We start from the raw sequence: 26,274 nt of genomic DNA, 5'->3' as shown, positions 1-26,274 counted from the left end.
ACAGTGCCCAAAAACAATTTTTCACCCAGTACCTCAGATATTTAAACAATTTAGCATGCCAGCAAAAACGTTTAAAATTAAATATCATGAAATGTCATTAAACAGCCTGTTGCTAGACGTTCCCACTGCAAGTAAGGCTAAAGATTATATGCATATAGTATTACCCAGAGAAGTGCCATTCCCCAGAATACTGAAATGTACACATATATACATAAACAACCTGATACCAGTTGCTACTACTGCATTTAAGGCTGAACTTACATTATATTGGTATTGGCAGTATTTTCTTAGTCAATTCCATTCCTCAGAAAATAATATACTGCAACATACCTCTTTGCAGGTGAACCTGCCCGCTGTCCCCTGATCTGAAGTTTACCTCACTCCTCAGAATGGCCGAGAACAGCAAAATGAATTTTAGCTACGCCGGCTAAAATCATCAAAAAACTCAGGTAGATTCTTCTTCAAATTCTACCTGAGAGGAACAACACACTCCGGTGCTGTTTTAAAATAACAAACTTTTGATTGAAGATATAAAAACTAAGTATAATCACCACAGTCCTCTCACACATCCTATCTATTAGTTGGGTGCAAGAGAATGACTGGGTGTGACGTAGAGGGGAGGAGCTATATAGCAGCTCTGCTTGGGTGATCCTCTTGCACTTCCTGTTGGGGAGGAGATAATATCCCAGAAGTAATGATGACCCGTGGACTGACCACACTTAACAGGAGAAACTTAATTTAGTACGTAAAACAACTTTATCCGAATGAAAATTAAGGTATAGTGACTCATACTGTAAAGCGGAGAGCTCAGAGACTCTACGAGCAGAAGAAATAGCAACAAGAAACAAAACCTTCCAAGATAACAGCTTAATATCTAAGGAATGCATAGGCTCAAAAGGAGCCTACTGAAGAACCTTAAGCACAAGATTAAGACTCCGGGGAGAAGTAACATGTTTGAACACAGGCCTGATTCTGACCAAGGCCTTACAGAACCATTGAACATCTGGAACCTCTGCCAGACGTTTCTGTAATAAAATAGACAAGGCAGAAATCTGACCCTTCAAGGAACTTGCCTATAAAAACCTTCTCCAAACCTTCTTGGAGAAAAGATAAAATCCTAGGAATCCGAACACTACTCCAAGAGTAGCCTTTGGATTCACACCAATACAGATATTTTCGCCATATCTTATGGTAAATTTTCCTGGTAACAGGCTTGCGAGCCTGAATCATGGTCTCAATAATCGAATCCGAAAATACGTGCTTAGATAAATTTAAGCGTTCAATCTCCAAGCAGTCAGCTTCAGAGAAACTAGATTTGGATGAAGGAAGGGCTCTTGAAGTAGAAGGTCCTTCCTTAGAGGAAGCTTCCAAGGGGGGAGAGATGACATCTCCACTAGGTCTGCATACCAAATCCTGCCATCAAGCCATGCCGGAGCAATGAGAATCACTGATGCTCTCTCTTGCTTGATCCGGGCAATGACACAAGAACAGAGGAAATAGGTATGCAAGACTGAAGTTCCAAGGAACTGCCAGAGCATCTAACAGAACCGCCTGAGGGTCCATGGACCTCGACCCGTACCTCGGGAGCTTGGCATTCTGACAAGATGCCATGAGATCTAGATCCAGCTGTCCCCATTTGAGACTCAAGTTGGAAAACACTTCCGGATGTAATTCCCATTCTCCTGGGTGAAAGGTCTGTCTGCTCAGAAAATCCGCTTCCCAATTCTCCACTCCTGGAAAGTGGATCGCAGATAGACAACAGTTGTGGGTCTCTGCCCACTGAATAATCTTGGACACCTCTGAGAACTACGAGTTCCACCCTGATGTTTGATGTAAGCCACTAAGGTTATGATGTCCAACTGAAATCTGTAAACCGGACAGAAGCCAACTAAGGCCAGGCCAGAAGAGCATTGAAGATTGCTCTTAGCTCTAGAATGTTTATGGGGAGAACAGATTCTTCCTAAGTCCATGTCCCCTGAACCCTTAGGAGGCCCCAGACTGCTCCCCAACAGGTAGGTCTTCAAAAACAGGTTCCCTGGGAGAGATGATCCTGAGACAACCACCAAGGAAGAGAATCTCTTGTCATCTGATCCAAATGAATTTGTGAAGACAGATCCGCATAATCCCCGTTTCACTGCCTGAGCATGCATAATTGCAGAGGTCTGAGATGGAAATGAGCAAAATTAATAATATCCATGGCGGCTACCATTAGACCTATTACCTCCATATATTGAGCCACTGATGGCTAAAGAGAGGACTGAAGAGACAGACAAGAATAAAAATATCTTGGATTTTATGACCTCTGTCAGAAATATCTTCATTAGAACTTAATCTATTATGGTTCCCAAGAAGACTACCCTTGTAGATGGAATTAAGTAACTCTTTTACAGATTCACCTTCCAACCGTGAGAACACAGGAAGTATAAAAGCATCTCCGTGTGGGAGATTGCTAGTTGAAAGAACTGGGCCTGAACCAGAATGTCGTCCAGATAAGGCGCCACTGCAATACCCTGTAACCGGAGCACTGCCAACAGAGATCCCAGAACCTTTGAAAAAATTCTGGGAGCTGTAGCAAGTCCGAAGGGAAGAGCCACAAACTGAAAGTGTTTGTGGAGAAAGGTAAATCTCAGAAACTTGTGATGATCCCTGTGGATGGGAACATGAAGGTACGGATAGATCCCGAACACAACGAAACAACGCCTCTTTTTATCTGGTCGACAGATAATCTTGAGAGAAGAAATCTGCCCCTGGGGGAAAGGTCTTGAATTCTAGTTTGTATCCTTGGGACACGATGTCTATCGCTTAAGGATCCTGAACATCCCGAACCCAAGCCTGAGCAAAAAAGGAAAGTCTGCCCCCCACAAGATCCAGGCCTGGATCGGGGGCAGACCCTTCATGCTGACTTTGATTCATTAGCGGGCTTCTTGGATTGCTTTCGCTTATTAAAAGATTGGATGGGTCTCCAGGCAGGTTTGGACTGTTCCTGTTTTGTAGAGGGAGAAGAAGGTGTATCGAAGTTTCGAAAGGAACGAAAATTACTCTGAAGTCCCCTCTGCTCATTTCTCTTATCCTGAGGAAGGAAATGTCCTTTTCCTCCTGTAATGTCAGAAATAATCTCAGCCAAGGCTGGGCCAAACAAGGTCTTACCCTTATAAGGAATAGCCAAAAGCCTAGACTTAGACGACACATATGCAGACCAAGATTTGAACCATAAAGCTCTGTGAGCCAGAATGGCAAAAATAGAAATCTTTGCTCCCAATTTGATAACCTGAAGGGAAGCATCAGAAATAAAAGAATAAGCCAATTTAAGAGCCTTGATCCTGTCCTGTATCTCTTCAAGGGAAGAGATACAGAGTGTCTGTTTGAATGGAATCAAACCAGTATGCCGCCGCACTACAAACGGTGGTGAACATACATTTTCTTAAGAAAACCCTCCAGTTTCTTATCCATAGGCTCCTTAAAAGAACAGCTATCCTCTATGGCAGTGATTTTCAACCACTGTGCCGTGGCACACTAGTGTGCCGTGAGAGATCGTCAGATGTGCCGCCACGAATTGGTGCTTATCCTACACTGATTGTGAAACTCTTATACTGGTGCCCCCAAGGCTTAGGAACTTTAACAGTAGGATCACTTGGTACCCAGTAGTTTCTGCTTTTGGGTTTAATACTTGTGCACTGCTTACTGCCCTAACAAGTGGAACTTTAACTTGCATGAAACTACTGCATATCACCTAATAATTTATTTTCAACAATATAAAATTGTTTATATATATATATTGGAATGTGACTATATTAAGGTCACAGATCGATTTGTGTCGTATTCCACAGGAGAAATTTTTTAAACCAGAGGTTGCATTACTTGCACTTCTAAGTTTGTGATATATTTGATAGAATGCTCCATTTTTAAAGGTCAATACATCAGAATGACCACAAGGGACATAACGTACCCGAATTAGAGAGCACCTATCATATATCACAAACAATATTAGATGCTCGGCACTCTCCAAACTTTTTATAGATGTGCATTTTCAAAATGCTAATTCCTTTTTATGGTCTGCCATAGAACAGGTTAAAAACCACCCTAGAGGGGGCAATAAATTTCGTACCCTGTGCAAACAGGAAGTGTATTGGATCCATAAGCTGCAAACCCAGATACCTAAGGGTTATAACTGCGATATGGACATTATGAACTATTGGGAATAATATAATATCCACTTTTAGAATTAGAAGTATTCTCCTTCACTATTGTATATAAATAACTAATGAAATCTAAATATAATGGCTTTTATTATCGCTTAGGATGTATTATATTTATTACCACAATAATATCGAGGCACTCTGCTAACACATTTTGACATAATAACTGAGCTATGAACATATATTTAGGGTTAATAGAAGAAAATAGCTGTCATAGATGAATTGCTATTTACAGATCTAGATAGGGAGCTCTGCCTGTAAAAGTATAATTATATTTTGCATAATATGAGATTATCTCTCTTATTTGTATTTTTGCAGTACATATGTCTACATGCTTCCTTTTCTGTTTATGTTCTTTTCCCTTTCATAGACACCGACTATAGAATTGTTAATCGTATATTATTATATACATGTTTTGATATATGTTGTGTTTTCAAACTATTGTTCTAGATACTATGTTATTGTATTATGTTCAGCTATCAGATGCCTAAATGTATCATATGCTGTGTGAATATAGGTTAAGGTGCAAAATAGGTGTGTTTAAGTTTTAAGCAATAACAAGCGAGCACGATTTTCTTTAAAAAGGTGCATTATACACAGGTGCTTTATGGTCTATGATTAAGGCTCAAGTCCAAATGCGTAAGACCGTTTCCTGAGCCTATTTTGTTACGAGGTGGTTCGCTGTTGTTGTTTTTATATGACGGCATAAAGAAGGAACAATAAAAGATATATGATTTTTAAGGATTTTCGGTTCACCTTTCATAATTTCTTATAGTTGTAGTTACTGTCATGCTAATAAAGCTTAATTGAATTGACTAAATTGTTTATATATATATACTAGTACTAAAGCCCGTGTACACGGGCCATTTTTTGCAGTACAGCGGCCCCACCCCTTGCTCTCTCCCCCCTTCTCTTTTGCGCTCTCTCCCCCTTCTCTTTTGCGCTCTCTCCCCCCTTCTCTTTTGCGCTCTCTCCCCCCTCTTTGGCTCTCTCTCTCCCCCCTCTTTGGCTCTCTCTCTCCCCCCTCTTTGGCTCTCTCTCTCCCCCCTCTTTGGCTCTCTCTCTCCCCCCTCTTTGGCTCTCTCTCTCCCCCCTCTTTGGCTCTCTTTCATCTTTGTCTCTTTCCTCTTTGGCTCTCTCTCTCCCCCTCTTTGGCTCTCCCCCCCTTTGGCTCTCTCTCCCCCTCTTTGGCTCTCCCCCCCCTTTGGCTCTCTCCCTCCCCCTTTGGCGCTCTCCTCCCTCCCCCTTTGGCGCTCTCTCCCTCCCCCTTTGGCGCTCTCTCCCCCCCCCCTCTTTGGCTCTCTCTCCCCCCTCTTTGGCTCTCTCTTCCCCCCTCTTTGGCTCTCTTTCCTCTTTGGCTCTCTCTCTCCCCCCCTCTTTGGCTCTCCCCCCCTTTGGCTCTCTCTCCTCTTTGGCTCTCTCTCTCCCCCTTTGGCTCCCCCCCCCTTTGGCTCCCTCCCCCCCCCTTTGGCTCCCCCCCTCTTGGATCCCTCCCCCCCCTCTTTGGCTCCCCCCCCCCCCTCTTTGGCTCTCTCCCCCCCCCCCCTTTGGCTCTCCCCCCCCCCCCTTTGGCTCTCCCCCCCCCTCTCTTTGGCTCCCCCCCCCCTCTCTTTGGCTCTCCCCCCCCCCTCTCTTTGGCTCTCTCTCCCCCCCTCTCTTTGGCTCTCTCTCCCCCCCTCTCTTTGGCTCTCTCTCCCCCCCTCTCTTTGGCTCTCTCTCTCTCCCCTCTTTGGCTCTCCCCTCTTTGGCTCTCCCTCCCCCTTTGGCTCTCTCCCCCCCCTTTGGCTCTCTCCCCCCCCTGGCGCTCTCTCCCTCCCCCTCTTTGGCTCTTTCTCCCCCCTTTGGCTCTCTCCCTATCCCTTTGGCTCTCTCCCTATCCCTTTGGCGCTCTCCCCCCCCCCCTCTTTGGCTCTCTCTCCCCCCTGGCGCTCTCTCCCTCCCCCTCTTTGGCTCTTTCTCCCCCCTTTGGCTCTCTCCCTCCCCCCTTTGGCTCTCTCCCTCCCCCCTTTGGCTCTCTCCCTATCTCTTTGGCGCTCTCCCCCCCCCCTCTTTGACTCTCTCTCCCCCCCCCTCTTTGGCTCTCTCTCCCCCCCCCCCTCTTTGGCTCTCTCCCCCCCCCCCTCTTTGGCTCTCTCTCCCCCCCCCTCTTTGGCTCTCTCTCCCCCCCCCCTCTTTGGCTCTCTCTCCCCCCCTCTTTGGCTCTCTCTCCCCCCCCCTCTTTGGCTCTCTCCCCCCCCCTCTTTGGCTCTCTCTCCCCCCCTCTTTGGCTCTCTCCCCCCCCCACCTTTGGCTCTCTTCCCCCCCCCTTTGGCTCTCTTCCCCCCCCCCTTTGGCTCTCTTCCCCCCCCCTTTGGCTCTCTCCCCCCCTTTGGCTCTTCTCCCCCCCCTCTTTGGCCCTTCTCCCCCCCCCTCTTTGGCCCTTCTCCCTCCCTCTCTGGCTCTGTCTTAATTGAAAGCCTTTGCCTCTCTGGCCACGCCTTCATCGCGGGACCCCACCCTGCCACGCCCCCATCACGACGCTCCCGTCGGCCATGCTCCCTGACACTCCGCTTCAGCCTTGCTCTGTGCTGAGTGTCAGGATCCTAACGGCCAGGTATGTTTGTCACGTGCAGCCTCTACTGCGCATGACTGCATCTGACAAACATACTTGGCCATTTATTATATAGGATTGGAATTGTTATTCCATTGATACTTTTTATCTTAGTTGTGTGCTTGTAAGTGAGTGCTGGACTTTTTCTGTGTGCTTTATTATCGTATATATTTTTTGGGACGTGCACCCAGACCTGTCTGGGGTTAACTGCCTGTGGCTCTGTGGACAGTGCCGCTTCCTGAGAGTGCTGTTTTTGCACCCAGGGCTGTGCATGTTGCAGGGTCATGGTATAGATATATACAAAATAAATAGGAATGGCTTTTTAAAAATACAAAGAACATTTTCCGCTATGTGAAGAACATTGGAATGTTCAATACAGTAAACAAACTGTAAAAAACACATACAATTTTAAAATTGTGCACACACATAACATACATACCTATACACATATATATATACATATACACACAGGCCCGAACTGGCCATAGGGCATACCGGGCAAAATCCTGGTGGGCCGCTGGTTGCCTTAACCCCGCCCAATAGTATGGAGTGCTGTGGCTAGCCTGAGCCTCTGTCTTAGTTTGCCCCAATTAAATGTTATTGTGACTGAGACTGTCACTAATAAATACTATGTTGTGACATCATGACGTATAATGGTATTGGTACCGCGTGCAGCTATTTACCCTCTGACTCTGACAGTAAGTGAAGTGACTGAGCTCAGGGGCGGACTGTGCCTTTCTGTTTCTGATACATGATACATTACACTTTAAAACGGCAGCACCTGCATTTCCTTATACAGCGCGGCCGTGAGAAGCGGGACATAGATACAGTGGCCGTGAGACTGAGCATCCACTTAACTTACTCAGGTTACTCACGGTCGGTCACTCAGCTGTATAGGAATTAGGAAAGACAGGTGCTGCTATGTGTTTGAAACTAACAGGGGCCTCACATGACCGGCATGAACTCTTCCTCCCTGACCTTCATCCCTTCCTCCCAGTTAGTTCCAGTGGCGCGCGCGCGCGAGGGAAGCAGCGAGCTGAGCGAGGAAGGCAGCAGCAAGGCTGGGCTGGTAAGTCACAGTCCCAAAAAAGTGTCTGCTGTGGCATTGCTGATGTGTGCCCTGTGCCGCCGGCGCCAAGACCAAGAAAGTCCAGGGTGTTTGTATACAATAATAAAGATGTGTGGCGAGACAAGAGTACAAATATGGGTATATGGCGGTAGTCCACCTCCACCCCATTCACAGCTGGTGAGCTCATAGCCCGGGGGATGGATGTCTAGGTGGATGGTAAGCTGGACAGCCTCTTAAAGTGATGGTAAACTCTCCCCTTTTTAAAATCAGATCTGGAATGTAAGCGCTATTTTAGATGGAGTTTAATTCATTAGCTGTAATGAAGATGCGCTATAACTTAGTTATTAATATAGATATGAAATTCAAATACCCCACGTTACACCACCCACTTCAAAAGTCAATTTTCCTGTCAGCTAAATGATTGAATTACTTTCCAATCAATGCTCTAGCTACAACAAAAGTGCCATATGGGGAGAGCGCTGATTGGACAACAATTCAATCTGTTAGCTCACAAAAAAGTTTACTTTTGAAGTGGGCGGAGGAGCATGCAGTATTTGAATTTCATATCTATATTAATAACTAAATTATACTGCATCTTCATTACAGCTAATGAATTAAACTTCATCTAAAATAGCGCTTATATTCCAGATCTGATTTTATAAAGGGGAGAGTTTACCATCACTTTAAGGATACAGCAGCCTTGCTGTGTGCAACCAGGAAGAAGGCTGCATAACCAGTGTGTTATATTAAGCACTGCAGTCTATATATAACATGTAATTCATAGATATGGGCTATATAAGTGACAAATGGTATAGTTGTAAGAGGGAGTTTACATTCATAGGTAGTTAGAAACCTTCATATCACATGTTAGATACCCTCCCTATTACCCAGTGGTGTGCAAACTGCAGATCTCACACCAGCACACAGGTCTAGCTGAGAGAGAGTGCGTTTTTATTTATTTATTTTTAAAAAATCTGATTTCACACCCGATAACCAACCATGTGCCCTAAATTGAAATGCTCTTTAGCATATTTTGTAATGCTGGCTCTGTGTCAAATAGCCAGAGTTTATGTGTGTGGGGCTGCTCAATGCTTCCTGCTCTCTGAGACTGCTGAATGTGATGTACTAATCTTCAATGGGCTGGATAAAAGTGAGCTTCAAATTATTTTATATGTTAAAACAAGCCAAAAACAAAATAGCTTGCTTTTACTGTAGGAATCATGTGCACTGCTGTACACATACATATTTAATTGTATAAACCAGTTTGTTTAATGTTTCTTACAATATGTTAAACTTAGCTGTTTTAGAAGGATAGTAAACCTTTATTTATAACCATAAGGTCATGATAATTCCATGTATTTAAAGGGACAGTCTACACCCGAATTTTTATTGTTTTAAAACATAATTTATGCTTACCTGATAAATTTATTTCTCTTGTAGTGTATCCAGTCCACGGATCATCCATTACTTATGGAATATATTCTCCTTCCCAACAGGAAGCTGCAAGAGTCCACCCACAGCAAAGCTGCTATATAGCTCCTCCCCTAACTGCCATATTCAGTCATTCGACCGAAAACATGCAGAGAAAGGAAAAACCATAGGGTGCAGTGGTGACTGTAGTTCAAATGAAAAAATTACCTGCCTTAAAGTGACAGGGCGGGCCGTGGACTGGATACACTACAAGAGAAATACATTTATCAGGTAAGCATAAATTATGTTTTCTCTTGTTAAGTGTATCCAGTCCACGGATCATCCATTACTTATGGAATACCAATACCAAAGCTAAAGTACACGGATGATGGGAGGGACAAGGCAGGTACTTAAACGGAAGTTACCACTGCCTGTAAAAAAACCCTTTCTCCCAAAAATAGCCTCCGAAGAAGCAAGGTATCAAATTTGTTAAATCTGAAAAGTATGAAGCGCAGACCAAGACTCCGTCTTGTAAATCTGTTCAACAGAAGCCACATTTAAAAAAGGCCCAAGTGAAAACCACAGCTCTAGTAGAATGAGCTGTAATCCCTTCAGGAGGCTGCTGTCCAGCAGTCTCATAAGCTAAATGAATTATGCTTTTTAACCAAAAAGACAGAGAGGCTGCTGAAGTCTTTTGACCTCTCCTCTGTCCAGAATAGACAACAAACAAGGTGAACGTTTGATGAAAACTGTAGTAGCTTGTAAGTAAAACTTTAAAGCACAAACCACGTCCAATATTGTGTAATAGACGTTCCTTCTTTGAGGAAGGATTAGGATACAAGCATGGAACAACTATCTCTTGAGTGATGTACTTGTTAGATACCACCTTAGGAAAAAACCCAGGTTGGTACGCAGGACTACCTTATCCGTACGAAGGACCAGATAAGGAGAATCACATTGTAACACAGATAACTTGGAGACTCTACGAGTCGAGGAATTAGCTACCCAAAAGGAACTTTCCAAGATAAAGATTGATATCTATGGAACAAAAAAGGTTCAAACGGAACTTCTTGAAGAACCTTAAGAATCAGGTTTAAGCTCCATGGCGGAGCAACAGTTTTAAACACAGGCTTGGATCTAACCAAAGCCTGACCAAATGCCTGAACGTCTAGAATACCTGCCAGACTCTTGTGCAAAAAAAATAGACAGAGTAAAAATCTGTCCCCTTTTAAGGAATTAGCTGACAACCCTTTTCTCAAAAACATCTTGGAGAAAAGATAATATCCTGGGAATCCAGACTTTACTCCATGAGTAACCCTTGGATTCATAACAATCAGATATTTACACCATATCTATGTTCAATTTTCCTAGAGACAGGCTTTCATGTCTGTATTAAGGTATCAATGACTGACTCGGAGAAGCCATGCTTTGATAACATCAAGCGTTCAGTCTCCAGGCAGTCCATCTCAGATTGATTCTATTTAGATGGTTGAAAGGACCCTGAGGTAGAGGGACCTGTCTCAGAAGCAGAGACCGTGATGGAAAGGATGACATGTCCACCAGATCTGCATACCAGGTCCTGCGTGGCTACGCAGGCGCTGTCAAAAACACCAAAGCCCTCTCCTGCTTGGTCTTGACCTCCGGAGAAAATCCCACTCCCCCGGAAGAAAAGTCTGACGACTTAGAAAATCCACCTCCCAGTTCTCAACACCTGGGATATGGATAGCTGATAGACAAGAGTGAGTCTCTGTCCAGTGAATTATTGTAAGACTTCTAACATCGCTAGGGAACTTCTGTTCCCCCTTGATGGCTGATGTAAGCCACAGTCGTGTATATTGTCCGACTGAGTATGATGTACCTCAGAGTTGCTAACTGAGGCCAAGTCTGAAGAGCATGGAATATCACTCCCAGTTCCAGAATATTTATTAGAAGGAGGGTCTCCTCCTAAGTCCACTATCCCTGAGCCTTCAGGGAGTTCCAGACTGCATCCCAACCTAAAAGGCTGGCATCTATTGTAACAATTGTCCCATCTGACCTGCGGAAGGTCATACCCTTGGACAGATGGACCCGACATAGTCACCAGAGAAGAGAATCTCTGGTCTCTTGGTCCAGGTTTAACAGGGGGACAAATCTGTGTAATCCCCGGTACTATGTCCCTTGCCGCTACCATTAAGCCGATTTCATTCATGTACTGAGCCACCGAAGGGCGCGGATGGGATGAAAAAAACACGGCAGAAATTTAGAAACTTTGACAACCTGGACTCCGTCAGGTAAATTTTCATTTCTACAGAATCTATCAGAGTCCCTAGGAGGGAAACCCTTGAGATTGGGGATAGAGAACTCTTTCCTTGTTCACTTTCCACCCATGTGATCTCAGAAATGCCAGTACTACGTCCGTATGAGACTGGGCAATTTGGATGTTTGACGCCTGTATCAGGATGTCGTCTAAATAAGGGGCCACTTCTATGCCCCGCGGTCTAAGGACCGCCAAAGCGACCCCAGAACCTCCATAAAGATTCTTGGGGCTGTAGATATCCCAAAGGAAAGAGCTACAAACTGGTAATGCCTGTCTAGAAAGGCAAACCTGAAAAACGATGGTGATCTTTATGCATCACAATGTGAGGATAAGCATCCTTCAAATCCATTGTAGTCCTCTATTGACTCTCCTGGATCATAGTTAAGATGGTACGAATAGTTTCCATCTTAAATGACGGAATTCTGAGGAATTTGTTTAAGATCTTTAGATCCAAAATAGGTCTGAAGGTTCCCTCTCCTTGGGAACCACAAACAGATTTGAGTAAAAACTCTGTCCCTGTTCCTCTCTTGGAACTGGATGGATCTCGTACACAATGTAAGAATGCCTCCTTCTTTATCTGGTTTGCAGATAATTGTGAAAGGCGAAATCTCCCCTTTTTTTGGGGGGGAATCTTTGAAATCCAGAAGATATCTCTGGGATATAAATTCCAATGCCTAGGGATCCTGGGCATCTCTTGCCCACGCCTGGGCAAAGAATGAAAGTCTGCCCCCTATAGGATCCGTTACCGGATAGGGGTCCGTTCCTTCATGCTGCCTTAGAGGCAGCAGCAGGCTCCTTGGCCTGCTTATCTTTGTTCCAGGTCCGATTGTCTCCAGACCGCCTTGGACTGAGCAAAAATTCCCTCTTGTTTTGCCTTAGAGGAAGAGGATGCCACACCTGCCCTGAAGTTTTTAAAAGGTACGAAAATTAGACTTTTTTTTTTTTTTTTTGCCCTTGATTTAGACCTATCCTGAGGTAGGGCATGACCTTTTCCTCCAGTAATATAAGCAATAATCTCCTTCAAACCAGGCCCAAATAGGGTCTGCCCCTTGAAGGGAAGTTAAGTAGCTTATTTATTAAAGTCACGACAGCTGACCATGATATAAGCCATAGCGCTCTGCGCGCCAGAATAGTAAAAAACAGAATTCTTAGCCGTTAGTCTAGTCAAATGAACAAGGCATCAGAAAACAAAGGAATTGGCTAGCATAAGCTTGTCAAATATATTCATCCAATGGAGTCGCTTAACTGTAAAGCCTCATCAAGAGACTCAACCCAGAACGCCGCAGCAGCAGTGACAGAAGCAATGTATGCAAGGGGCTGCAGGATAAAACCCTGTTGAATAAACATTTTTTATCCATTGGATCTAAAAAGCACAACTGTCCTCGTCAGAGGTAGTGGTACGCTTAGCTAGAGTAGAAACTCTTCTCTCCACCTTAGGAACTGTCTGCCAGAAGTCCCGTGTGGTGGTAACTATTAGAAAACATTCTTCTAAAAAATAGGAGGGGAAGAGAACGGCACACCTGGTCTATCCCATTCCTTATTAAAAAAATTTTAGTAAACCTCTTTAGGTATTGGAAAAACATCAGTACACACCGGCACTGCATATTATTTATCCAGTCTACACAATTTCTCTGGCCCTGCGATTGTACACATTCATTCAGAGCAGCCAAAGCCTCCCTGAGCAACAAGTGGAGGTTCTCAAGCATAAATTTTAAATGTAGAAATATCAGAATCAGGTTAAATCATCTTCCCTGAGTCAAAAAAAAATCACCCACAGACTAAGCATATTGTGAGGTAGTATCATACATGGTTCTTAAAGCGTCTGTATGCTCTGTATCTACCCCCAGAGCTAACTGCTTTCCTTTAATTTCAGGTAGTCTGACTAATACTGCTGCCAGAATATTATTCACCACCTTTGCCATGTCTTGTAAAATAAACGCTATGGGCGCCCTTGATGTACTTGGCGCCATTTGAGCGTGAGTCCCTGAAGCGGGAGTCGAAGGGTCTGACACGTGGGGAGAGTTAGTCGGCATAACTTTCCCCTCGACAGAATCCCCTGGTAAAAGAAACGCTATGGGTGCCCTTGATGTACTTGGCGCCATTTGAGCGTGAGTCCCTAAAGCGGGAGTCAAAAGGTCTGACACGTGGGGAGAGTTAGTCGGCATAACTACCCCCACGACAGAATCCTCTGGTGATAATGTTTTTAAAGACAAAAAATGATCTTTATTGTTTAACATGAAATCAGTACATCTGGTACACATTCTAAGATGGGGTTCCACCATGGCTTTAAAACATAATGAACACAGAGCTTCCTCTATGTCAGACATGTTAGAACAGACTAATAATGAGACTAGTAAGCTTGGAAAACACTTTAAATCAAGTTAACAAGCAAATATATAAAACGTTACTGTGCCTTTAAGAGAAACAAATTTTGTCAAAATTTGAAAAACAGTGAAAAAAAGGCAGTAAAACAAACGAAATTTTTACAGTACATGTAATAAGGTAACAGAGCATTGCACCCACTTGCAAATGGATGATTAACCCCTTAATGCAAAAAACAGATAAAAAAAAAAAAAAAATGACAGACGTTTTTAAAAACAGACACAACAAACTGCCACAGCCAACAGTGGGAAGCTTCAGTTAACTGTTTCTATGCAAAATTTAAGCCAGCCATGTGGAAAAAACTTAGGCCCCAATAAGTTTTATCACCAAACATATGTTAAAAAACGATTAAACATGCCAGCAAACGTTTTAAAACACATTTTTACAAGAGTATGTATCTCTATTAATAAGCCTGATACCAGTCGCTATCGCTGCATTTAAGGCTTTACTTACATTACTTCGGTATCAGCAGTATTTTCTTAGTCAATTCCATTCCTAGAAAAATATTTTACTGCACATACCTTATCTGCAGGAAAACCTGCACGCCATTCCCCCTCTGAAGTACCTCACTCCTCAGAATGTGTGAGAACAGCAAATGGATCTTAGTTACGTCTGCTAAGATCATAGAAAAACGCAGGCAGATTCTTCTTCCAAATACTGCCTGAGATAAACAGCACACTCCGGTGCCATTTAAAAATAACAAACTTTTGATTGAAGAATAAACTAAGTAGAAAGCACCACAGACTCTCACGACCTCCTATCTATGTTGAGGCTTGCAAGAGAATGACTGAATATGGCAGTTAGGGGAGGAGCTATATAGCAGCTTTGCTGTGGGTGGACTCTTACAGCTTCCTGTTGGGAAGGAGAATATATTCCATAAGTAATGGATGATCCGTGGACTGGATACACTTAACAAGAGAAAAGATAGATAATCCCTTTATTACCTATTCCCCAATTTTGCATAAACAACTAAGTTATAATAATATACTTTTAACCTCTGTGATTATCTTGCATCTAAGCCTCTGCAAACTGCCCCTTTATTTCAGTTCTTTTGACAGACTTGCAGTTTAGCCAATCAGTGCCTGCTCCCAGATAACTTCAGGTGCACAAGCACAGTGTTATCTATATGAAATTTGTGAACACCCTCTAGTGGTGAAAAACTGTTAAAATGCATTCTGAAAAGAGGTGGTCTTCAAGGTCTAAGAAATTAGCATATGAACCTCCTAGGTTAAGCTTTCAACTAAGAATACCGAGAGAACAAAGAAAAATTGGTGATAAAAGTAAATTGGAAAATTGTTTAAAATTACATGCTCTATCTGAATCATGAAAATTTATTTTGGCCTAGACTGTCCCTTTAATATAGCTAGTTTGTATACAATAATACAGCTGTAGTGGTGAGAGTACAAATATGGCGGTAGTGTACTGTATTATATAAATACCCCTCTATATATCCTGTTACCCCATAAATTCCTCATAACCATATAAGAATCCTGTTACCTGATAAATCCCCCTTAAAAATATAAATAACCCTTCACCCTATAAATACCCCTCTAACTATAATTAGCAATTTAGCACCATCTCAGAGAGTCAGCAGGGGCTTACTTTTTCCCCCATACCAACCTATATATTATACTTGTAATATTTGATATACGGCTAAATAGAGAAGGGGGGGTGGAGTGGGCTGCTTTGCCTTAAAATGCCCGGGTATATATATATAGATAGATAGAGATATATATATATGTGTGTGTGGTTTTTTATACAAAATTTGCATTTTTAACAAAACTAATGCAAATCTATCTATTTATATCTATATCTATATATGGAAAAATACCAATATTTCCATAAATATAGATCTAGTAGCTCTGGCAGTTGCTTTTTTTATATGGATATAGAGTTTTCTTCTTTAAAGGGACATTATACACTAGATTTTTCTTTGCATAAATGTTTTGTAGATGATCCATATATATAGCCCATATAGGTTTGTTTGTTTTTTTTCGTAAAAATGTATAGTTTTGCTTATTTTTAAATACCATTGTGTTGATTCTCAGACCCCTAACCAAGCCTCAAAGCTTGCTCCTGTTTGTATAAAGGGTCTTTTCATATGCAGGGGAAGGGGGGGGGGATGCCTGCTCTTTTTGCTTTCCAGCTCATTTCAGTAGGTGTCCCAGCCTAACCTTTTCAATAGTGCTAAACTGGTAGCTTCTACATAAGTTTTTATGCATATTATTCTTTATAATAGTGTCTATCACATGCAGTTATATGAAAATGGTGTATATTGTCCCTTTAATGCATTTTAATATGTGCATTTTTATATTTATATATATATATATATATATATATATATATATATATATATATATATATACACACACATGTATATATATATATAAAAAATGTTCACAATCGAAATAAAAACAGCTTTAACCAGTTCTCTTTCAGTCTGGTCATAGAGGTAAATCACTCTTTAAAGGTTTAATATTCCATTAACCGATAAAGTACTGAACTGATTTACTTAAGGGCTTTATTAATTGCCAATGACTGGTACAATTATTCTGCAGACAAGTAAAAGTATATATATTTCTAGAGTCTGCAAACATTCCCCTTTATATACCGATAACTTGTATTTTTTGTGTATAACTAAACCAGCAGACATTACCTTATTTGCTAGCAGTATACAAGGTACAGGATCACCATTGTCCTGTGTCACTTTGCTGTCCAGGTCTTCCTTCCACATTCGGCTGCTCCGAAAGGAATCTATATTTGTGAGGTCAAACATAACAACACATGCAGAGGCTTGTTTGTAATACAGTCTGGTCATAGAGGTAAAGCGCTCCTGTCCTGTGGAGAATAAGAAATGTACACGTTCAATACATATGTGTACAATTGTAATAAGCATTATTTTAAGGCTGTGATTCTCATCCACCCTTAAGACAAGGTTTAAACACTCACCTCTGCTTATGTACAGAATTCTTTAAAAAAATTGTAAAGTTAAAAGGAACATTAAAGGGGCACTAAAACCCAAAAAATTCTTTCATGATTCAGATAGAGAATACAATTTTAAACAACATTCCAATATATTTATTTCATCTAATTTGCTTCTTTCTTTAGATATAATTTTTTGAAGACATAGCAATACACATGGGTGAGCCAATCACAGGACTCTATGTGCAACTACAATCAGCAGCTACTGAGCCTATCTAGATATGCTTTTTAGGAAAGGATATCATGAGAATGAAGCAAATTAGAAAGTTGTTTAAAAAACCATGCTCTTTCGAAATAATTGAAGAAAAAAATTGGGTTTCATGTCCCTTTAAACTGCTGGGTGCAACAACAGTAACATGGTTATTACTCATCATGCTATTGTTTTTCTTCCTATTCCTGCATTTCTCTTCAAAAAAGGTCTCTTATTTTAACTCTTCATAAGTGGCTAGTGAAGCTACGCATCTTTACACTGGGAGCCGCCATATTGGACTTTAAGTATTCTTGTACCATGTGACAGAAGTGGTGCACATTAACAGATCGGTGTTATTGTCGTTTTCTTTAACAAACCTTATCATGCACTTTAGTTAAGTGTGCACAATACAGAGCAGGAGCTGTACATTTTTGCCAAAGCTGCATTTTTGTATATCATTCCTGAGGGCGTTTTAAATATTTCTTATGTAATTTGTGTAAAAATGTAACTTTTCTGCTTTCTATTGTGCAAGGTACAGCTGGGAGAAGTAACATCACTGGTCTGTGAAAGTGCACTGCTTCTGTGACATGATGCAACAATACGTGCAAACCAAGATGGCGGCTCCCAGAATAAAGATACAGCTTTACCAACTGGCTTTTGTAATGGGTTAAATAAAGAGAATGGCTTTAAAGAGAGCAACAGGTACAGGAAAAACAATAGCATGGTGAGTAGTAACAATACTATTGTTAATGGAGTAACAATAAAATGGTTACTGGAGTGTAGAAACAGTGCTTTGCACTGCTCATTGGTAATAAACAAACAAAAAAGAAGTAAAGACACTTGTTTCATAACAAGTAAAAGTGAATTTAAAAAAATCCAAAAGTTATATTTTTCCCTCAAATAGAAGTAGGAACTGTATCCTTTAATTTGAGAACCATTTCTCAAACACAAAATGTTTTATTGAGTAGCACATGTTTGTCCAAATATAAGTAGTGGCACCCCAACATACAATATTTCATGATGCCTCCCTTGGAGAGGGATTACAGGACTGAGCTTCTTCCTGTAAGTTTCCTCCTGTACACATTTAGAGGGATCTTGGACCATTCATCTTTACAGCTCCTCCACCATCTTCCTTGTTCTCAATGGTCCAAATTTTTATTTCAGGCACTGCAGCTCAACACTAACGCTCTGTTACTACAGCTTTGCACCCCAGCCAGATCTGTGCTTTGCAAACACTTACTGTGCAGCTTCTCTGCACGGTTATTGCTACAGTACTGTTCTGAACAAAAATTTCCATCAGGACCACAAACAAACAGTACTCTTGCAGCCCTCAAGCATAAATACTGTCTGCTTGCAGAACTCAAGCACACCCAAGTTAGGCTTAATGGAGCAAAAAAGAGAATATATATATATATATATATATATATATATATATATATATATATATATATATATATATAAATATAATTTGTCACCCATAGAAAATGACGGAGCTCGCTGGAAAGGGAATCTTTGCTGGGGAGAAGTTAGCAGTGAGCGCCCTTTAAACATGAAATTGTGCAGCAGATACAAAAATCAGATTACTCTGCTTCCAGCGTATGGTATATTACAATCACTTCAATGTTTTGTGGATTATGACACGATCTTGCCACCAGTGAGATTTGCAGGGGGAAAATGTTTACAGAATACACAAGATCTGGAAGCAGAATTTCAGCTACACCCAGTGCAACGTACCTGATCAGCCCAGAGGCACGAAAAATAATTTTACAATTAGGAAAACAATAAGCTTTTAATTTTGTATTATAATTTTTAACTGCATATTTTTATTTCAATGTTCAAAATTTGTTCATTTTATATGATTTTTAAATTATGAAAGCAAAAATGAACCTTACAAACTACCTGATTAACTCCTTCACTGCTGGGAATAATAAAACTGTGGTGCACAGCGGCAATTAGCGGCCTTCTAATTACCAAAAAGCAATGGCAAATCCATATAAATCTGCTATTTCTGAACAAAGGGGATCCCAGAGAAGCTTTTACAACCATTGGTGCCATCAATGCACAAGCTGTTTGTAAATAATTTCAGTGAGAAACCTTAAGTTTTTTTATTTGATCTCATTTGGCGGTGAAATGGTGGCATTAAATATACCAAAATGGGCCTAGATCAATACTTTGAGTTGTCTACTAAAAAATATATATATATATATATATATATATATATATATATATATATATATATAGTTTTTAAGGTAAATATAAAAAGGCTCTATTTCTGTTTAAATGTAGTAATGCTAAAAATGCTCTGGTCTTTTGGGGAAGTTTTATTATGAAGTGCCCGGTCCTTAAGGGTTTAACAGGACAGTCAAGTCGAAATTAAACTTTCATGATTCAGATAAAGCACACAATTTAAAAAAAAAAAACATTTCAATTCACTTCCATTATATAAATGTGCACAATCTTTTTATATGCACACTTTCTGAGGCACCAGATCCTACTGAGCATGTGCAAGAATTCACAGGATATACGTATATGCATTTTGTGATTAGCTGACGGCTGTCATATGATGCATTAGGAGGGAAAGTGTAACTAACTTTGACATATAAGAAAAATAAATCTATTACTCATTTGAGATTCAAACTAAGTGATTTTGCATTGTCTCTTTATTGTGCATTTATTGATTATGCAATTTTACTGTGTTTTGTGGTCCTTTAAAAGCAAGGAACACCCCTTTGTGAGACACACCATTCTTAAAGTAATAACTATCTTTATAGAGTTAGAACAGGGGCTTTATAGTACTGGGGAGATTTCTTATTGAATCTCATTCGGAAGCGCATAGATCCAAAGGTGGCAGGTTACGTCACAAATAAACCAAGAATGGACGTTAACAAACTACTTTTTGGTGAGGTTTTTTTTTTAAAAAAAATGCCTAGTTGACAAAACAAAAATGTGCTTTTTTTGGCAGGGTCAGGAAAGGCAGGTGATGTTTTCCCAGCTGATGTACAACCATTCCTAGTACAAACAACAGCAGCTTATTTATTCTTCATCCTTGCCTCCTCCTTCACAACCATTGGTTGACCCTGGAATGAAACAGAATCCAGACCTAAAGACTGAACAAAGGTGAGTTTTCTTTCACTTCCCCTTATTTTTAACCCCAAATGTATGGCAGAATAGCTGAAATTGGTCCCACAATACTCTGGGATCCTGGTTCCTTCAATCAATTTCAGGGATACCCCTACTGTGCAAACCTCCATTCCTCTAAAATGTCTTTCAGGGCAAATCATGGTAGACAACAAATTATCCAATATTCAAATGCAGCCACCCAATCAGCAGCTAGAACCTAGGTTCTCTGCTGCTCCTGAACATGCCTAGATAAACCTTTCAGCAAAGGATAACAAGAGAAGGAAGCAAATTAAATAATAGAAGTAAATTGGAAAGTTTTTTTAAAATTGTATTCTCTATCTGAATCATGAAAGAAACATTTTGGGTTTCATGTCCCTTTAAGAAAAAGAAAAAAAGGGGCAATACCCTGGACAATTTTTATAAATCTATCAGCTAAGAAATTCATAATAATAACCCGTGATGGCAAGCATTCACATTTAAAGAAGCATTAATAATAATAAAAACATAATAGAAAACATCTAGAGCAGTGACGTGCGGTGAGGTCAGAGGCAGGTGAGGCACTCGCCATGATACACACAAGAATCTCACACACACACACTATATATATATATATATATATATATATATATATATATATATATATATATATATATATATATATATATATATATATATATATATATACACACACACACATACATATCACTAAATTACTTGCACCAACAAGTATTTCACACCTGAAAAGAGTTAGGTATGTTAACCTCTAGCACAATGCCCTCAGGAGGGCATTGTGGCCCTCCTGAGGTTTTGGAACTACATTTCTCATGATGCTCAGCCAGCTGAAATGCAGGCTGAGCATCATGGGAAATAGCACATAACACAAGTACTGGACACAGACAGACAGACCCCCACACACACACAGACCCCACACACAGAGACTGCCCCCCCCCACACACACAGACTGACCCACCCACACAGAGATTGATCCACCCACACACAGCCAGAAACAAATACTCAGCCAGACCCCCCACACACAACCCCCCCCCAACACAGACAATTAGACACCCCTCACACACACAGATCCGCAGACAGACCCACCCACCCACCCACACACACACACACACACACACAACCAGACCCACAGATCTTGGGATTTGCAGTATTTCCATGACATAATAAAAAATAAATAAATCTAATATACCATATGTCTCTCTATTATTATATATCATTTAAAAAAACAAATATTGCTTACAAAAAAAAGCCAGATGAGTGATAAATGAATAAATGGAGAAGCCATTAAAAATTGTATCAATCTTATCTAGCTATTTTATTTGTAAGCAATAGCTGACACCTGCTAGTAGGGGGTTAAAAGAAAAGAAAATTAAAGTGATATATTTGTTAGAGCATTTTATTAGAACATTGTGTCCCTTGCAAACTATAGAGTTCCCTTACAAAGTGCATAGCATGACTGTTCATGTAGTATTTAAATTTGATCACATTAAAATCTATTTGAAAACGTTGCAAATTCTGCATTACAAAAGGATGGCGCACATAATAAATGTTTATATACACAGTACACACACTCACACAGTATATATTAGTAATTCAGCGCTCAAAAATGGCTGAGAGACTTCCAATCAGATTAATCAATAAAAAGCACAAAGACACTAAATCCCAGCTACACCAGTTCATTTGCCGTGATGCCTGTTCCTACAGCATCTGTTGGAAAACATTGGGATTTTACCATCATCCCTTGCGAGAGGGGGACATTTTTTTTTTTTTGGCTTTTTTTCTGGGAATGTTGAAAATAAGTAAATGCTAATAATTACAAATAAAAAATACAGAATAAAGCTGCATATTTTCTCTTGCTTTCAAACCATGTTAACATTTGCTTAGATTTATTTTGTTATGTTAACTATGCTATACAAATATACTTTTGCTATGTAAAGTGGCTTGTATATAGAATGTTGTGGGGCTGCAGCATTGCACATTTTTGTTTAAAAAAATCCACTTATTTACTTGACTCACACTAATGCTGTACTTAGGCAAAACCCAACCCTCTCTATAAGAAATAAGAGATTGCAGTATTTTTTATTATTAGTTATATATTTTTAACTGCACACAATATTTTGTTGTTACTGAGGTTTGAAATAAATACATTTTGGAAGATGCATATGTGTTACTGAGCACTGGCAGACACATATTACTAAGAAAGTGCAGAGATGTCTTTTAAAATGCTAAAGTAATAGAAGTAAATAATATTTTAATGCACATAATCTGTCTTCCAACATATAAATGGATGGGTGTAAAACATTGTTGCTAAAAAAGGGTTAATTCTGCACTATGAGAGCAGTCAAATCACCTGTCAGACTACTGAGATTTATTATTTTCCTATTCCTTTTACAACAAACCCTCACCTTACTTTTACTACATACATTACATAATTCAATAAAAAATATACTGGAATTTGAATGGAAATAGTTAAATAAAAAAGTAATCTCTGAACTACATATGTATGTAGTAAAAGTAAGGTGAGGGTTTGTTATAAAAGGAATAGGAGAAGAATAAATCTCAGTAGTCTGACAGGTGATTTGACTGCTCTCATATTGCAGAATTAACCCTTTTAAGCAACAATGTTTTACACCCTTCCATTTATATGTTGGAAGAAAGATTGTGTGCATTAAAATATTATTTACTTCTATTACTTTAGCATTTTAAAAGACATCTCTGCACTTTCTTAGTAATATGTGTCACTGTCTGCCAGTGCTCAGTAACACATATGCATCTTCCAAAATTTTTTTCAAACCACCTCAGTAACAACAAAATATTGTGTGCAGTTAAAAATATATAACTAATAATAAAAAATACTGCAATCTCTTATTTCTTATAGAGAGGGTTGGGTTTTGCCTAAGTACAGTATTAGTGACTGTGAGTCAAGTAAATTAGTGGATTTTTTTTACACAAAAATGTGCAATGCTGCAGCCCCACAAAGAACATTCTATATACAAGCCATTATTTTATAAGGATATTTTTACTGCTCCCTTACTCTCTAGCTGCTAGAGAGTAAGGGAACAGTAAAAATATCCTTATAAAATAATTCACAACTACCCACATTGGGATAAAACATTAAACACTATTTGTATTAGTCCTTGCCTGAGAACCCCACAATCCACCTGCTTAGGACTGCATTGTATTGCAGTTCACTGGCAGCCACGGGGCTGACACAAATCCTTAGGGTCTCTCACTTAATTCATTTGTCCTGTAAAATCATGTCACTTCATGTTAACCCCCTTTGCTGCCCATGGAATTGTGCGCGCGACCGCGACGCGTGTTGCTACTACGCTGTATTTGTATATACAGATAAAGTGCATGCATCAGGGGCTCCTACCTAAATAAATATGAACCCAGCTGCAGCATTGATAGTTATAGCAAGATATATTACCACAATCAGCTGCCGCCTGCCAGTAGTCACTCTGAACTTGACGACTGCAGTCATGAATGTGCTGGTCAGCCTGCAACGGCTAAGGGCTGCGCTCTGCTGCTATCAATGTCATAATTGTCATTGATGATTGTCAAGCCGGGCCCCGCTTCACTAGCCCACTGCCCAGTGCCACCACACCCACAGTCTTACTCACTCACTATGCGGCGCGCCTCTGTCTCTTCTTGTCTGTGTCTCGACTCTGACTCTCTTCCCGGCCGCCGGACGTCCCACGTCACTGCACTCACAAATTCAAGAGCTGATTGGCTGGCGGCACTTGGCTGTGCTCCCGAGGCGTTTAGAGAGCAGCCTCTTGGGAGTCATATGGGCCCCGCACTAAGAGACTTAACCACTGGGTGGCAGTCTCTGCGGGTCCCATAAGAAAAAAATCCTCAGACATCCATATTGCGCAACGGAAGGGCAGCTGAACAGCTCACAGCCTCCCCTTCCTTGCGCAATATGAATGAGTAATAAAAAAGAATTAGCATACTTTGCATTTGAGTTGTAATTTTATAGTGGTTGTGGGCAATGCGGGGGTTGGGGGGGGTAGGGTATACCAAAATATAAATAAAAAAATTTAAAACATTTAAAATATATATATATTTTATTTTATTACAAATTATAACAAAAAAAGTGTAATTACACACATAGGACAGGTGAGGCGCTGCCTCACCTGCCTCCTATGACTGCACGTCACTGATCTAGAGTAAGAGAAATGAAAAAAGTATGCATAAATGATTAGCTATTACTTATGGCTTATATTATAATAAAATCATATTCAAATATATGGATGTTTTAAAATTCCTATAAATTTGCAATACTTTTATATATATATATATATTTGAAATGCAACTGACTATATAGAAATAATGGTTGAGTAAACAAGAATATAAAGACAATAATGGTAACAGCCATATCTCTCTCTCTCAAAAGATTAATTATTATAGTATGGCACAATTTGCTGGTTTTCCATTCAAATTTAATATAAATTCTAAAATGACTTGCTCAAAAGCATATACTATTCATCAATAACATACACAGTTCTTTTAAATATCAATATTCCTAACTCATTGATGCAACAAATATTGCTTAAAAATGACTTAATTACAAGTGGACTGCTGTGGACTACTACATGTTAAATGTGAGACTACATTTTGGAAAACCATAATTGGATTACTCCTCTTCTGTTTTCTTCTTCTTTTGTATCACAATTATTGAATAAAATAATAAAAAAATAAAAAAAGACATAATAACCTATTGTGATACCCACTACTATGTCGACTCGTTGCCAGAAATTGGCGTCTCCCACTATGTTCATACCCCTGGTCTCCATAAAGCCTCGCTCTTAAAGGGACAGTACACTGTAAAATTGTTTTCCCATTAAAGTATTTTAAATGACTACCAACTGCAAAGTATAAAATATTTGAGAAATTGCATTTTCATGCTTATTTGTGTATCAGTGATGTGCAGTCACTAGAGGCAGGTGAGGCAGTGCTTCACCTTTCATATGGGCAAAAATATATATTTTTTTTATTGGCTTTAAAAAAAAAAAATTTAATTTTTTTTCCCCAGCATTTTTTTTCACAGCTAGATGTTGTGCAATGGAGAGGCACAAGCAGGTCTGCCCACCATTACACAACATGCTGCGCCATCTACTGGATGACAGTGGTTAAGATCATTGCATGGCCCATAAGTGCTTTATTTGAGGCAGTCCTATTTGGGCTGAACCAATCCAGCGAGAGGCATTAGTAAGTGGAACATAGGGTTGGGGCTGGATGTTAAATCATATAAAACAAAACAAAAACGGAAAAAAACAACTTTCATATATTTTGTTGCTGTCCTGTGAACCTGCTAGCTTTGCTAAAGTAAAAAAGAGAGTTCTGTTCTTCCCCTCTAAGTGCAGTGGAATGTGCCACTGTCACTTCCTGAATCCTTATACAGAGCAGGAAGAGAGAGGCACAGAGAGCAATGTTTCTGTTCAGCCACATCTTATTGAAGTAAGATTTTACTTAATTTAATGAATGTGGTTTAGTGTTTTTTACTCTTTTACAGCAGGGTCGTTTTTGTATATTGTTTACTCAAACTTTACACCCACTAACTTAGCAGCTTGCCTCTGTACTTCACACTAAATTATAGACTAATTTTCTGAACTCTCTGTAGCTCTGCTGTTTTATTACTTTAAAATGCAGTGGTCCCCCCCCCTTGTGTGTGTGTGTCTCTCCCTATCCATCTCTCTCCTTATGTGTTGTTCTCCCCATGGTCTCTTTCTCTCTCTGTCTCTCTTCCTCCCCCTCTGACTCTCATCCCTTATGTAATGAAAGAATCTATAAGCATAATTTGCAGCATTAAAGTAAAAAGTATGTTTTAAACATATTTTAATGGGCATGGATTTCTAGATCTCATAATCAGAGCAAGCATTGTTTTATCTGGCAAGAGTTTGTTACAATCCTTTTAGACTAAAATCAGATGTTTACTAAGTTGACCAGTTTTCCAAGACACCATTTAAAGGGACATGAAACCCATATGAAACCCATATGCAAATTTAAATAACTTTCCAATTT

The 26,274-nt window shown here is 40.2% G+C and overlaps 1 protein-coding gene across 2 annotated transcripts in view; it reads right to left on the bottom strand.

Annotated features, from left to right (window-relative positions):
* RAB29 (RAB29, member RAS oncogene family) overlaps positions 1–26,274 on the bottom strand; it is a 176,541-nt gene that overhangs the window by 90,089 nt on the left and 60,178 nt on the right. For both annotated transcript variants that reach the window (XM_053706607.1, XM_053706608.1), the window contains exon 3: positions 16,600–16,781. In XM_053706607.1, the coding sequence (XP_053562582.1) occupies positions 16,600–16,781 (182 nt within the window). The remainder of the gene's footprint in view (positions 1–16,599; positions 16,782–26,274) is intronic.

This window comes from Bombina bombina, chromosome 3 (genome assembly GCF_027579735.1).
Source record: "Bombina bombina isolate aBomBom1 chromosome 3, aBomBom1.pri, whole genome shotgun sequence".
Classification (NCBI taxonomy): domain Eukaryota; kingdom Metazoa; phylum Chordata; class Amphibia; order Anura; family Bombinatoridae; genus Bombina; species Bombina bombina.
The sequence above is the reverse complement of the archived record's forward strand: the minus strand, read 5'-3'. Positions and strand labels throughout refer to the sequence as shown.